General features: G+C 45.4%; 1 protein-coding gene across 1 annotated transcript in view; it reads right to left on the bottom strand.

The window, feature by feature from the left end:
• Positions 1-428: 428 nt before the first annotated feature.
• Positions 429-14,120, bottom strand: part of inhbaa (inhibin subunit beta Aa) — a 16,850-nt gene continuing 3,158 nt past the window's right edge. The window contains exon 3 of the mRNA XM_069667077.1: positions 429-2,092. Coding sequence (XP_069523178.1) covers positions 1,275-2,092 — 818 coding nt within the window. The 3' untranslated portion in view covers positions 429-1,274. The remainder of the gene's footprint in view (positions 2,093-14,120) is intronic.

Below are 14,120 nucleotides of genomic sequence, written 5' to 3'. Positions count from 1 at the left end.
TCTTCATGCTGATGTCGTTCTTTCACACTGGTTTCACTCACATGTCTGTCCTGTGATAACAACAACAGTATTAATCAGATGTTTAGAACCAGCAGTTTGAGAAGGCGTTGAGACAGTTTAGAGCAACGTGATGAAAATCAAATGTAAAAACATCAAAAACAAACTCTGACATTAGTTCTTTATTATAATTCAGTCTTTGAGTCCTTCAGAAGACTGTGAACTTAGAGCGACTAAACACTGGCTTATCATGGGGATCGAACCTGTGAGCTTTCAGATGTGTCACCTGAACAGGAAGTGTGTGTGTCCTCTCTCTGAGGGTCTCTTCAGTCACTAATCTGAGCACGAGTGTCGCTATAGTGCAAAACATTAAAAACGTTTGTAACGTTTCTTTAAAAAACAACAAAGCAGACGTAAAAACACGAACGCAGCCAAACCAAATATTATTAACAACAATAATATTATTAATATACTTACTGACAATAATAATTATAACATCAACATGGTAACCATGGTAACATAAAGAAGTGTTTGGTTCCAGCAGCGGGGCCAACTTGTTTCTTTCAAGTATCTCTCAACACACACACACACACACACGCACACACACACGCACACACACACACACACACACACACACACACACACACAAACATCACAAATTTATACTTCCAAAAAATAATAGAAAAGAGTCTTCTTCTTTCTTCCTCGTACATTTTGAAAAAGTAAACAGTTGGGAGACAAAAACAAAGTAAAATAAAATACGATCGTAATACGTGAAACAAGTTGCATAGTTTTGAGATTTCTTGTTAGTAGTTTTTCAGGCACCTCGTCTCTCCGAGATCCGACAGGTCGAGTGGTGCTTGAACGTCTCAGCCACATAAATAAGCCTCGCTCCCTCCCTTTGTAACAAAAATATATTAGATATTCTTTTTTTTCTATCTTTTTTCTTCTCTTTTGTTCTGAAAGTGCCGTCGAGACGCTTTCTGAGTTCTGGTGGATGAGGACGGAGAAAAGTTTTTATTCCCAGAGAGCGACCGCGAGGGACGGAGGGACGGAGGGGTGGAGGGGTGGAGGGATGATGGGACGGACGGACGGAGGTGGAGAATCCAACGCAGCAGATACAAGTGACGATGATCATAACGTCACCTGTTCACCTCTCTCTCATCCCTCCTTCTCCTCCCTCCACCTCTCTCTCTCTGGGTTCAGGAGTCCCCCTCCTCTCTGGTCCCCTCCAGTCCAGTTGGTTCTGGACCGATCGGGTTCCGAGCTCCGAGTGTTTACGAGCAGCCGCACTCCTCCACGATCATGTTCTGGATGTCCTTTTTGATGATCTTTTGTTCCTCGTTGTAGTACAGCATGGACATGGCTCGTAGCCGAGTGGGCACGCAGCAGGACCTCAGGTTCTGGAAGGGGCTGTAGCCCCTCATACGGTAGTGACTGATGACGGTGGAGTGGAAGGACAACGTGGACCCGGTGATGCTGGCCACGTGGGAGGGACACTCCCCCTCGCAGTAGTTAGCGTGGTACCCAGAAGGCGCGATTATCCAGTCGTTCCAGCCGATGTCTTTGAAGTTGACGTAGAACTGCCGTTTGCAGCAGACGCGGACCTTCCCGTCACACTCCAGCCCGCGCTTCCTGCGCCGCCGCGAGTCGCTGCTGTCCTCCTGCCGGACCACGGCCATGAGGAAGGGACGGTGGGATTGTTCCCGCTGGTTGTTGCGCTGCGACGTCTCCGAGCTGCCAGAGACCAGGACGAGTGTTGCGCCGGCATCAGCGCAGAGTGGGCAGGACACCCTGAGACGCAGCGTGCTCTCAGTGCTCTCTAGCAGCGCCTGCACCGCCGACGACACGGGGAAGGTGTGCCAGCCGCTGCGACGAGTGTCCACAGTTTTCTCCGCCAGCAGAAGGTCGTCCTGCGGCAGAGACGGGCGTCCGCTGGGGAGCCGGCGCTGCTGGAAGAGGCGGATGGTGACTTTGGCTCGGCTGCGATTGGTCTTAGCCAAACGGAGAAAGAGCCAGACGTTAGCCTGCTCCACCAGAGAGAGGTCGCCTCCTTCTTTAGACAGCACGAAGTTCACTGTGCCCTGAGCCTCGCCTGACAGACACACAGACAGAGAGAGAGGGTTACAACAATGACCATCATTATCACACTGTTCAGCCAGGCAACCAGTTTTATCTCAGGACACTTTACAAACAGCACGTCTATAGCGTACTCTGTGCGTACTCATGCTGAACACACATCTGCCACGACCTGATTGGCTGTTGATGTCACACCCTGGCCTCTGATTGGCTGGCATGTCCGTCTCATACAAACTCCGTCAGCAGTTAACTTAGTGGTGAAACTAACCTGACCACGACTGACGAGCACACTGTGGATCCTCTAAGACCTGAACGCATGACACACGTGTGTGTGTGTGTGTGTGTGTGTGTGTGTGTGTGTGTGTGTGTGTGTGTGTGCGTGTGTTTGTGTGTGTGTGTGTGTGTGTGTGTGTGTGTGTGTGTAGTGAATTCACACACGAGTTTGGCCACATCTGAGCCACAGAATCATCTACACACACAGCACACACTTATCATTATGTTACCGTCTCTACCATGACCTCACACACACACACACACACACACACACACACACTGATTGTCTCTTCCTGCTGACTCAGCAGCGGTGGTCGGAGGTTTTGGAGTCGGGCGGCGTTTAAAGCAGCTAATGGTTCCCACCAGGAGCTCTGCTGTCGTCACAGCAGCACGACTGCAAAACTGAATGAACCGTAACAGGAGTGAAACCTCTCTGTTCTGCTCCTGATGAATTATGGGTAAGTTTAAAAGCTGATGTCAGCAGGAGAGGAGCTGTGACCGTTTAGAGAAGATAGTTTTGGAACGTAAATGTGTGAGGTTTTTTATTCTTCCTGTGAGAGTTGGTGGCAGCTTGTCCTCTCGCTGTGTGTTTGAGGAATGGACTTATTTATAGTTTAGTTCGGATCTTCAACAAATTCATCTTTTCTTTCATTCATTCACAGAAAAATAGTCCATCACAGTTTCCCAGAGTTCAAAGGTCGTCCACTAAAAGTTCTTGTTGTTTCCACTGACAGGCTCAGATTGTTATTCTAAGTGTGTGACAACATGACAGAAAGGATCCCTACAGAGATAGACCTTTTTGTTACAGAGGAAGATGATTGTTTTAACCACACACAGACGTTACATCGCTCTCTGCAGACACACCAGACTCCATTCATAAAAACACTGATTTAACCTTGTAGAGAACGGAGACTGCTTGTCTTGATCGGTAAGTTTTTTGTGTGTTTTGGTGTGTCTCATAAATAATTTGTTGGATCTAAAGTAATATTTAAAACATTAAAGTCATGCAACAACACAAACAAACTCATCAATCAAGGCAGCAGCAGAGCAGCAGTTCCTGTGTCCTATGAGCTTAAATCAGTGTTTTTATGAATGGAGTCTGGTGTGTGTGCAGAGAGCGATGTAACGTCTGTGTGTGGTTAAAACAATCATCTTCCTCTGTAACAAAAAGGTCTATCTCTGTAGGGATCCTTTCTGTCATGTTGTCACACACTTAGGACACTTAGAATGTTCCAGAAAAATGGAGCATGCAAACTGGCTTGCACACACACACACACACACACACACACACACACACACACACCTGTAGACAGACCTGTATTTTACGTTTCCTGGAAACCTGGGGCCAGACAGCGAGCTAATCATCGGGTTGAAGCCCCAATTACCTTCCACCATCGTTACATACAGTAAGATCTTTGCATCACCTTTCCTTCCTCTCCCTCTCTCTCTCTCTATGTGTGTGATGTCTCTCGCTCGTGGGCGTCCATACAGAATATCAAAGTCACGATTTAGGAGTTTATGAATGTCAGCAGCAGTGATGCTCTGTTAAACGGTGTGAATGGGCGGCCCGTCTCTGTGTGTGTGTGTGCGTGTGTGTGTGTGTGTGTGTGTGTAGGCGTTCGACACTTTAGCGAGTCCATTAACGCCGTTTAACCGACAATTTGGAGGCGATTATCTCACTTACATCATCTTCACTTCAGTAAGATTACAAAATAAAAGCCCTGTTCATTCATTGTTTCTTAGAATAGTGTGTGTGATGTGGACTCAAGCTGCTGCTGAAGAAGACTCTTTGTTTTAACTCCTGAAACAAAGGCAGCGATCCAATCTGTTAGTGTGACGCTCACGATGCTGCCGACATCCAGGATCAGTCTGTTGTATCTGTCTTCCTGTCTGTGAATGAATCTAAAAACAAATGGTGTGTGTGTGTGTGTGTGTCAGTGAGTCATCTCCAAGCTCTATTGTTCTTAAAAACTAACAAAGATGTAAAAACTTTTTAAAAAGTGATGAACATGTTTCTTTATTACCTGAAAACACACACTGAAGTTTAATAACACTCAATCACTCTAACACACACACACACACACACACACACACACACACACGCATGCACGCACTGCTGCAACAAATATTCACTAGAACACCAGATGTTCATTCATCCGCCGCTGAAAGTAGTCCCTCATTAATGCACTATTCCTTGCTGTTTGTTTTTATGCCTTCAGTACGAACCAATGAGCTTTGAGCTGAGTGCCACAGACAGGAAGTCAGAGACAGGAAGTCAGAGACAGGATTTTTCTGTCTGTATTTTAGCACGATAAACTTAAAGATCCACACTGTCAGTGTTGGAATAAATAATGAAATATAAATAATATGTTTTAATAGTAATTTAACCCTTATTTTAGGATTAAAATACTCTCATTTTTGGTCATAGAACTAAAGAGAAAAATCGTCTTAAACTCCACATATTTTGTATTTCCTGCATATTTCTGGTTTTCTGAAAGAAGGATTAAAAAATCTTCTTTTCATGATGAATTTTGGATGTAATTTCTGACGGCAACAGAGAGATAATAAGGAAATAATCAAATGGAATTGTAGACAGGGCTTTGTGGGTCTGCCACCTGCAGGCTGGGACATGGTACTACAACGTAAACGGTTCCAAACATCTATGGACTGTAGAGGACGCCGTGCATGTCAGGGTTGAAATGATGGGAATAGATGGACGGTGTTATTCCTCTCAGACTTGAAGTTGTCCTGATGGGAACAAACTGTTGAAATGTTCCTCTCGGCCGCTGGCGGAGGAAATGCTAATAGCATGTTAGCAGCACAGAGCAGCAGCTGTAACAGTGCAGTCAGATGGAAGGCAGCGCCGTGTGTTCATGCAGAGCCGCTTATTATGGCCGTAATGACAGACGAGCTGCGGACAGACGGTTGCTACATCTGTGTGATTTACACTCACACGTTCACCTCACAGTCACACGTCGGTCTGCAGACACACCGAGGAATGACAGAACAGACGCTCTGCTGCCGCTGCACGTTTCAGAGGGTTTCAGAATGAAAGACTTGTAATGCATCGTCTTTTCAACTGAGGGTGGACTCTTCAGTTCTCTCAGAACCAGGAGAACCAGGGCTTTTTTTAGGCTCTGAATGCAAAACATCAACGAGGTGAGAGGTGGGAGACACACAGCACGCTGAGCACGATGCTGTAAAGCTGAAGTGCTGAAGTGAGACCTACGGCAGCCTGGAAGGAGGGCAGTCAAACACCGCTGATGATGTGAAGTCTGCTCGGCTTGAACTTAATGTGTTAAATATGTAAAAACAGAGCAGGTAAGAGATAACACAGCCGCTCATTTACACTCAGAGACCAGACGTCTGTGTTTCCTGGAGTCTGTCCGACTTCTTCTCCTCACAGACCCCCCCCGGGTCTGTCCCTCTCTCTCTCTCTCTCTCTCTCTCTCTCTCTCTCTCTCTCTCTGTCATCCCCCTCCATTTACAGAAGACTGATCTTTACAAACTGATGTCTCAACAACTCATAAAACCTGATTTCTGGCCCTCGTCAGTGTCTGTGTTTGGACAGCTCAGCGATGAGGGAGGAGAGTGTGTGTCGAAAACTGAAACACACACACACACACACACACACACACACACAGGTCAGAGTTTTCCATCTACTTTACATAAATTCTTCCGTCTGGTCAAAGCAGAAACAAACACGGTGGATCTGTTCTGTGGCCAGGACCGAGACTTACTGAAGGAAATCATTCCTGACAGGAGTTTGTCTGGAAATTCAAAGACACGTCTGTGACCTTGAAATGTGCTTTCAACTTTTCAACTTGCTAAAAAAAAGCTGTGTTTCATCAAATACTGCAGAAAACAGGTTTCTTCCTTTAATAACCAAGTTCAGGCCCACAGCAACAAGCTCAGGCCTTAGCAACAGGATCACACAGGCGATGACCACGTTTAGGCCATTACAAACAAAGGGGAGGCTAACAGCACCGTGCTATGAGGGCCCAGTGTTAACCCTTAAAAATCCAGGTTAATCATCAAAACCCAATTTAACAGACCAAACTCTTGTTAAGACCATCAAGAACACATCCCATTACCCAGTTCAGGCCATCGTGTACCAACGTAGCAGAAAACCACAGTGTAGACTATTAAACCCGGTTAGGATGAGACCTGGGTTAGATGAACAAACTTATCCAAAAACAACGTAAGAGCACGAAACTCCAGGTGAGACCAACAGAAAGCAGGTATAGACAGCCAGGTGAGGCCGTACAGAACAACGTTAGACCATCAAACACCAAGTGAAGACGCTCCTGACCCGTACACGACATTAAAAACCCAGTTACAGCAGAATAAACACCGTGACCATCAGAGGACAATCAGCGAGGCTTCAGGAGCACCTGAACGCACCGCGTGAGTTTGGGATCAGAGGTGACTTGATTTGATGATGTCAGTGAACACACCCTCCGTCCCCTGTTCCTGTGTTTACTGAGACCACTTCAACAACACACACACGCACACACACACACACACACACACACACACACCACCCATCTGTCCAAACATACACTGTTTCTGTGTTCATTGTCCACCGTAATTCCTCTTTCAATGGATGAGCTGCGTTAAACAGGCTGAGCAAACCTCTGTGTGTATGTATGTGTGTGTGTGTGTGTGTGTGTGTGTGTGTGTGTGTGCGTGTGTGTAGGCTTGTATATATGTCCTTCAGCTGTTTGTGTAATTGTGTGTCTTTGTTTGTGTACTGGGTCTCTGTGTTTGTGTGTTAAAAACACTTCTTCGCCTTCTTCTGCAGTTTTTCTTTGACTTAATGTAACTTTCTGCTGCTGCGACAAATGTTCAACAAAATGAAAGGAAGAAAGAAAAGACAGAAAGAAAGAAAAGAAAGAAAAGAAAGACAGAAAGAAAGAAAGAAAAGAAAGACAGAAAGAAAGAAAAGAAAGAAAAGACAGAAAGAAAGAAAAGAAAGAAAAGAAAGAAAGAAAGAAAGAAAGAAAAGAAAGAAAGACAGAAAGAAAGAAAAGAAAGAAAAGACAGAAAGAAAGAAAAGACAGAAAAGAAAGAAAGAAAAAAGAAAGAAAGAAAGAAAGAAAGAAAAGAAAGAAAGACATGATGACCTCTATCTGCTCCCCACCTGTCAGGTTTACAGGCGTTGGCGGTTTGTGGACTACTGTTTTGAAGTCTCAAGGCCGTCGCCATCTTGTTTTTCTGTTGAACCAGAAGTGACCTTATTTGGACAAGAGGGTGGAGCTGTAGAGGAGCGAAGGGTCAGCGAACTCTAAGTCATCAGCTAACACTAATGCTAGCTCGGCTAGCAGTGTGGATCCGTGACTCACAGAAACAGAGCGACGGGTTAGCAAACACTACTCTGTGGCTAATGAGCTAGCTAACCATCACATGTCCTGCAGAATGAGGAGGTACAGCTCTCCTCTGTCTCTGAGTTTACTGTAGGAGGGATCAGCGGGCTGGGTCACCCATCCACCCCCTCCTCACGCACACACACACACGCACACGCACACACACAAACACACACACGCACACACACACACACACACACACACACACACACACACACACAGCATGAAGACTGTGTTGAAGATTTCTTTTCTGCAGTTTAAAAACACTGTAAGTTTGCAGAGTGACGCTCTCACACGGGTTGTGGGTTCGATTCCTGCAGTGGCTTCACGTCATGGAGAGTCGGGTTTGAGCTCGACGTCAAAGAGCTGGAACAAGCGCTTAAACGCCACTGAAGGAGACGTTCAGTGTTGAATGTAGAGGAAGCTGTCATAACAACAAACTATATGTACAAAGATGTACTATAGTTAAAAAGAACAGTGTATAAAATAAGTGCATGTTCACAGTGTCAACCTGCACAGGAAGTGTCAAAGAGTCCTTGAATTCATCTTGTGAACACGCTGATGCTAAGCTAAACGTTGTGAAGAACCAGTGTGTAAACGTAGACTAATCCGTGTGTAATGAGTGAAGCCACGTTCAAGGATAAACTACTGTGTACTCCTCAAACGTTGCTCTGCCCCTTTAAGACCATCAGATCAAAGAGTTTAATGTTGGTGTGAACAATGACGGCGTTAATGGAGTATAAGTAAAACATGGGCGTGTGAATCCCTCAGCAAGGACTGTCAGGCTCAGCCTCGCCTGCGTGGGACAGAAATCCGCTCCAGATCCCCAGAGTCGACGCCCTGCTCGGCCTTATTGGCACCACATGTGAGTCAGCGGGGCTGTGTTAGTAAACACACACACACACACACACACACACACACACACACACACTGTGTGTCTGTGTAACGCTGTCAAACGGCCGGTAAACAAAAGTGGTGAGGAGGCATTAAAGCAGCCTCGCCTTCTGACGAGAGGAATGTCCCGAACGACAAACTCGCTCATCGTCAGCCGGAGGAGAGACGAAGTCTCGTCTGGACCTACTACACACACACACACACACACACACACACACACACACATTGCTGTGTGATGAAGTTTTTTCACTTGTTAATTGAGATGAAAGCAGAGCCGGACAGAGAAGACATGTGAAGCGAGAGAGAAAGGAAAAGGATGGAACCAGCCAACACGTTGACAGATTAACCAACAGGTGATCGATGTATGTCTGCTTCCTGTCTCGCAGTGACAAGAACATCTCTCAGCTCTGGAGTGTCAGTTGGACATTTGAAGGAAACTGAGACAGACGTCACTTCAGTTTTCTGATCGACTTCTCAAACGACTAATGAACAGAAATAGTCTGCAGGTCATACACGGTGATAAGAAGGGTCAGTGGCTGCCCTAACAGCACTGGAGAGCAGTGAACGTCTCACATGGAGCCTGACGGAGCAGCGAGGCAGAGGAGAGGACACCTGCCAGGTACAGTAACCAATCACAGCTCTGTTTAGAGCAGATCAAAGTGACCTGCAGCCTGAAGGTGCTCAGACTGCATGCAAAGACACAATTAGAGGCCCCGCCGAGCAGAAACACAAATGGATGTGAGTTTACATAAATCTGCTCCAGATGGTTAAAGAGCTGAAACATCGTCCTGAAGCTCCGACCTGTCGTCTGAAGCCCGTTAGCTTCTGAATCAGCGTATGTTTCATTTCTGTGGAGCTACATCTCTCCTAGCATGCAACCCTGTTCTTTACAACTCAAGAAAAAATTGTTCAATGGAAATATTTAAAAAGAAAGTAAAAATAAATCAATATGCAAACAGTGAGGTCAGGTGAGCACAGACACAGAGAGCTGCTAATCAGTGCTAACATGTACATAAAACATTACTGGACTTCTTCACAGTTACGTTCAGTGACTGAGTTAGCTGAGGGGACACCTAGCAGACAGCTAGCAGCTCCCAGCTGTCACTCAAAGAGGCCACGCCCCTAATGCTGCATCACTTTAAGCCTTAATATAATGTAAACAGGTGAGCTGTATAAAGATTCTCCCCGTACAGTTGTCATGGAGACAGAAATGAGCTATAGAGACCCAAACTGTTTTTTGTACCAGGCTGTAAACATGTTTATTTCTGCTGTAAAGTTTAACATGGGGCTCTATGGGGACTGACTCACTGCTGGAGGCAGCCTCAAGTGGACACCAGAGGAACTGCAGCTTTAACACAGTGACTGTTCAGGTTGTAGACAGATTTTGCACCTCTGTACTTAAAGAACACGACTTCCTGCATTAACCCCAAACACAGGACATGAATCAGTGATTCCTTGCGTCATTGAATTAAATCTGTGTCTTGTGTATCTCATGTATTCTTGGTTATTTTAATTGCAAGCTGCCGCGGAGCAACACAAACCAAATGAAGAGAAACTGAAGGACAACAAGGTTCTGGGGAGTTTAACACAGCGTCTGTTTTCATTGCTAACGTGCTAAATCTGTCCTGTCACACGCTCGGGCTGTTTGTACCAAATAAAAGTGGTCTGTCACATTATTCCAGCTGTGAAAACCCACACATTCAGTGTCAAACATAAAGACAAAAACAAAGCAGAGACTGTGGGAACCAGAGTCCAGGACAGCCTCTTCTTCATTAAACTGACTTTCAAATGTCGTGTTTTCACCACTTTTTAATGTGTTTTCATTGTTTAACGCAGGGATTTCATGGCATGTTTTTCATTTCCAGACTCGTCTACAGACCAGATCTGTCTCTTGGGACAATAAAGTTTTGAGCTAAATTGAAGTTGAAGTTGCCAGCTTGTAACTCCCACTGTGTGTCTGGGTTCCCAGGCCACTTTATTTATAATGAGAGAGCAGATAAGCAGTCCAATCTGACAGTCAACTGTTCCCATCTCAAAATACCAGAATGCCGAGGAGACTCTGCCGCTGCCGGCTCAGGTTTCAGACAGGAGGAGGGAAATCACATCCTCTATAAACCCTCGATGTCTGGAGAGTTTGATGAGCAAAGACGAGACCACACCTCATTGTTGCATTTCAATTCTCAAAAGGTCATGTATCTGTAAAGTGCAAACTCAACGCAACAATTCAGAGTTTTCACTTGGATGTGATGTGAATGTAAAGTAACAAAACAAACGATTAAAAAGAAGAAATTATTACAATGAATCAAGAAGCCTCGAAACAGGCTGTAATGACTGCAACATAATCCTTGATGGGTCAAACGTCGTCCACTAAAAGTTCTTGTTGTTTCCACTGACAGGCTCAGATTGTTCTTCTAAGTGTGTGACAACATGACAGAAAGGATCCCTACAGAGATAGACCTTTTTGTTACAGAGGAAGATGATTGTTTTAACCACACACAGACGTTACATCGCTCTCTGCACACACACCAGACTCCATTCATAAAAACACTGATTTTACCTCACAGAACAAGGGAGCTGCTTGTCTCCTACTGCAACTAATTGGGAAGTTTGTTCGTGTTGTTCTATTTTTTTGTATCTGAGCAAATATTCACTTAAACACCAAAGTCACACAGCAGTGCAAGCAAACTAACCGCTGGAGGCAGAAGTAGACAAACAACTCCTGCTACCTCTGAGCTTAAGTCACTGTTTTTATAAGGTATCAACTTCCTGTTAACGTAACAACACATTTAGAACATTTAGCGATCAGCCTTACCGGCTCATACTGGGACAGGTTGAAAGCTTCTGTCTCAGCTTGTAATAAATGCATAGCTGACTGATGTCTCCCTGTGAGGTTTAAAAGAGTCGAACAGGGAGTGTTGAGTCTGCTGGAGTCATTCAGGGACAGTTACCAAGGTTAAGATGCTTTACTTCTCTGTAATTCTCTCTCCTCTCGCCCTCTCGGTGTCTCTTTCCCACCAGGTCCTCCCCCTCTGTTTGAACCTGCCTGTATTTAGCGGGGCCACTGCTCCCCCTTCCTGTCCTCCCTGATTCCTCCCGGAGGGATGACACAGCGGGCGGCTGGCAGAGAGGTGGGAAAACTAAGATGTCTCACTCTGTCCATTTTTAAAACGTACCATCTTTCTTTGGTCTAATGACCACAGATGTACCATGTGAGCTATAGGACTGGAAACGTAATGCTGAAGACAGACAGGTTGACAGATGCAAAGCTCATCTTATGTCTGGACATTAATAACCAGCTCCATGGTATTAAATCCAAACATGAACACAAGAGATGATGTGGAATGAAAACATCTCAAATGTTATTTTATTAGAGACTGAAAATGACTAAACCGTCACTGAATACAGTGTGACTTCCTGTCTGTGGCTCTCAGCTCCAAGCTCTTTGGTTCCTACTGAGAACTTCACAAATACAGTTTCATGTTTTAAAGACCTGCTGTGGTTTTTATCAGACAAACAGGGTAACTTGATGTATTTGTAGCGGACTACTTTCAGCAGCGGATGAATCCACATGTGGTGAACTGTACCTTTTCACTGTTTGTTTGAGTCTGCACACGAAAGAAAATATAAAGTATCACCACCTTTTCTCTGAAAAGTAAACTCTGCTCAGAATCTACAGTATCTGCAGAATATTTCCTGTCGGTTTATGTGTTGGTGCACGGCAGGTCTGGACACAATCTGTAGTTGTTTACTATCGAGTGATTCATCTTCCCAAACATAGAGCATCTTTGGCGGCCGGTCACACATCAAAGCCGAGCCAAACGATGTGGTGGGACGACGACGGAGACTAAAACGAGCCATCGGGGATTCAAACAGCGTTCAGGCTGCATGGACGCGACCGTAAACACGCTATAAACACGCTAAAGCCACGTCACAGAAACCTGATGGATCAGAGACGACAGGGTGAAGAAGGAAAGAGGACGCTGGGAGAGAACAAAGGCAGCAGAGAAAGAATAAACAGAGAGGAAATTATGAAAATGTGAGTTAAAGCCAAGAAAAAGATGAGAGGAAGAAAAAGATCAAAAGAGTGCAGAGTGAAAAGACAAATGTGAGTAAGAGGAAGGAAAACAGAGAAAGGAAACATGCTAATTATAGTTTATTTTCATATCAGACAGACGGTTTTTCTCTTTCTTTGTCTTGTCTAAGCAGCTGAGATCCACTGTTTCCTCTCTGTTGTCAGGACTCATTGAACCGGGCCCAAGCTCATCGCAGGGTTGCTAGTTTGAGTCCCCAGACAGACGTGGCCACCAGAATAGATCCAACAATGACCGGTTTATTCTGTCTGCCAGAGGAAGGAAGGGTAGACCGAGGTTACAGCGAGCAGCAGAGAGGGAGAGGGAGATGAAAGTGGATTGTGGAATGTCGCTAATGATGTGTTCAATTAAGTTCAATTAGCCTAATTGTCCTCTGTGTGTGGGGAGAGACGGAGAGAAGAGGAGAAGATAAACAGGGACGGAGGAGAGGAATTTAAACAGAACAGGCGGATGGAAAGAAAACGGCGGACAGATAGATATTGTGTCGGAGCTGCTAAACGGAGGGTGACACTCGGTCTCCGCCAAGAATCCAGTCGTCCCTCCGCTCCCCTACTCGCCATCTCCGTCGCCCAAAATAATTACTGAGGTCCCTGAATGCATCAGTTATTCCTAACAAAGCACAGGACTGGCTGGGTGCAAAGTATTCTCACGGCGGGCTGTGTCACATCTTAGAAAAACAACAAGGTTTTATGAGGTCCTATCAGGAGAGGCACAGATCTGCTTGTACTTTTAAACTCCTGTAGTTTGGCTTTGCAGCATGTTAAAGAGTCCAGTAAGCCTGGAATGAACTAGTGTGTCAAAACTGTCCTCGGGTAAACTCAGTCAGTCACCAGACAGCAGACACCCAAATACCTGATCTTATACCAACAATAGTTCAGCAGGATCGAAAGAGGAGGTCAGTCCTAAACAGCCTCAGTAGGGATCGGGGTGGATGGAGGGAGGGACAACCCTAACGTCAAAATCTGGACAAGGCCCAACTCAGGCCTCAAAGGGCTGAATTACAGACTCTCTGCAGGAGTCTAGTCTGGGACCTTGTTGGTACCAATGTGCTTCTAGATTATCCGGTAATGTGGGAGGGTTACAGATCCTTTACCCCCCGAACAACTCACCGACTCACAGGGGCGCCCTGATCATTTCAAACGTGATGTTTACGAGGATGATGTCAAGCCTTTCTGAGCTGGACTCAAAACAGCCAATGAGACTGAAGAGAGGAAGGAGATTGAGCCGTTGACGTGTTTTAAAGCAACCATAGACATTCTCGTCCTGAGGCTTTCACTAGCTTGCATGCTACTAAGACTAACAGGTGCTACCTCGCCTGCAGTTCCTGTCAAAGACTAGAGAACCTGTGTTGACCGTGTCTTACCAAATAGGTTCTCATCCAGACACTCTCAGCCTGCTTTAAGAAGATGAAAGTCGTACC

The sequence above is a fragment of the Semicossyphus pulcher genome, unplaced genomic scaffold (genome assembly GCF_022749685.1).
Source record: "Semicossyphus pulcher isolate SPU_LCO1_2020_fin unplaced genomic scaffold, fSemPul1.0.p SCAF_18, whole genome shotgun sequence".
NCBI classification, from domain to species: domain Eukaryota; kingdom Metazoa; phylum Chordata; class Actinopteri; order Labriformes; family Labridae; genus Semicossyphus; species Semicossyphus pulcher.
Note: the sequence above shows the minus strand (reverse complement) of the source record. Positions and strands in the feature narration are given on the sequence as shown.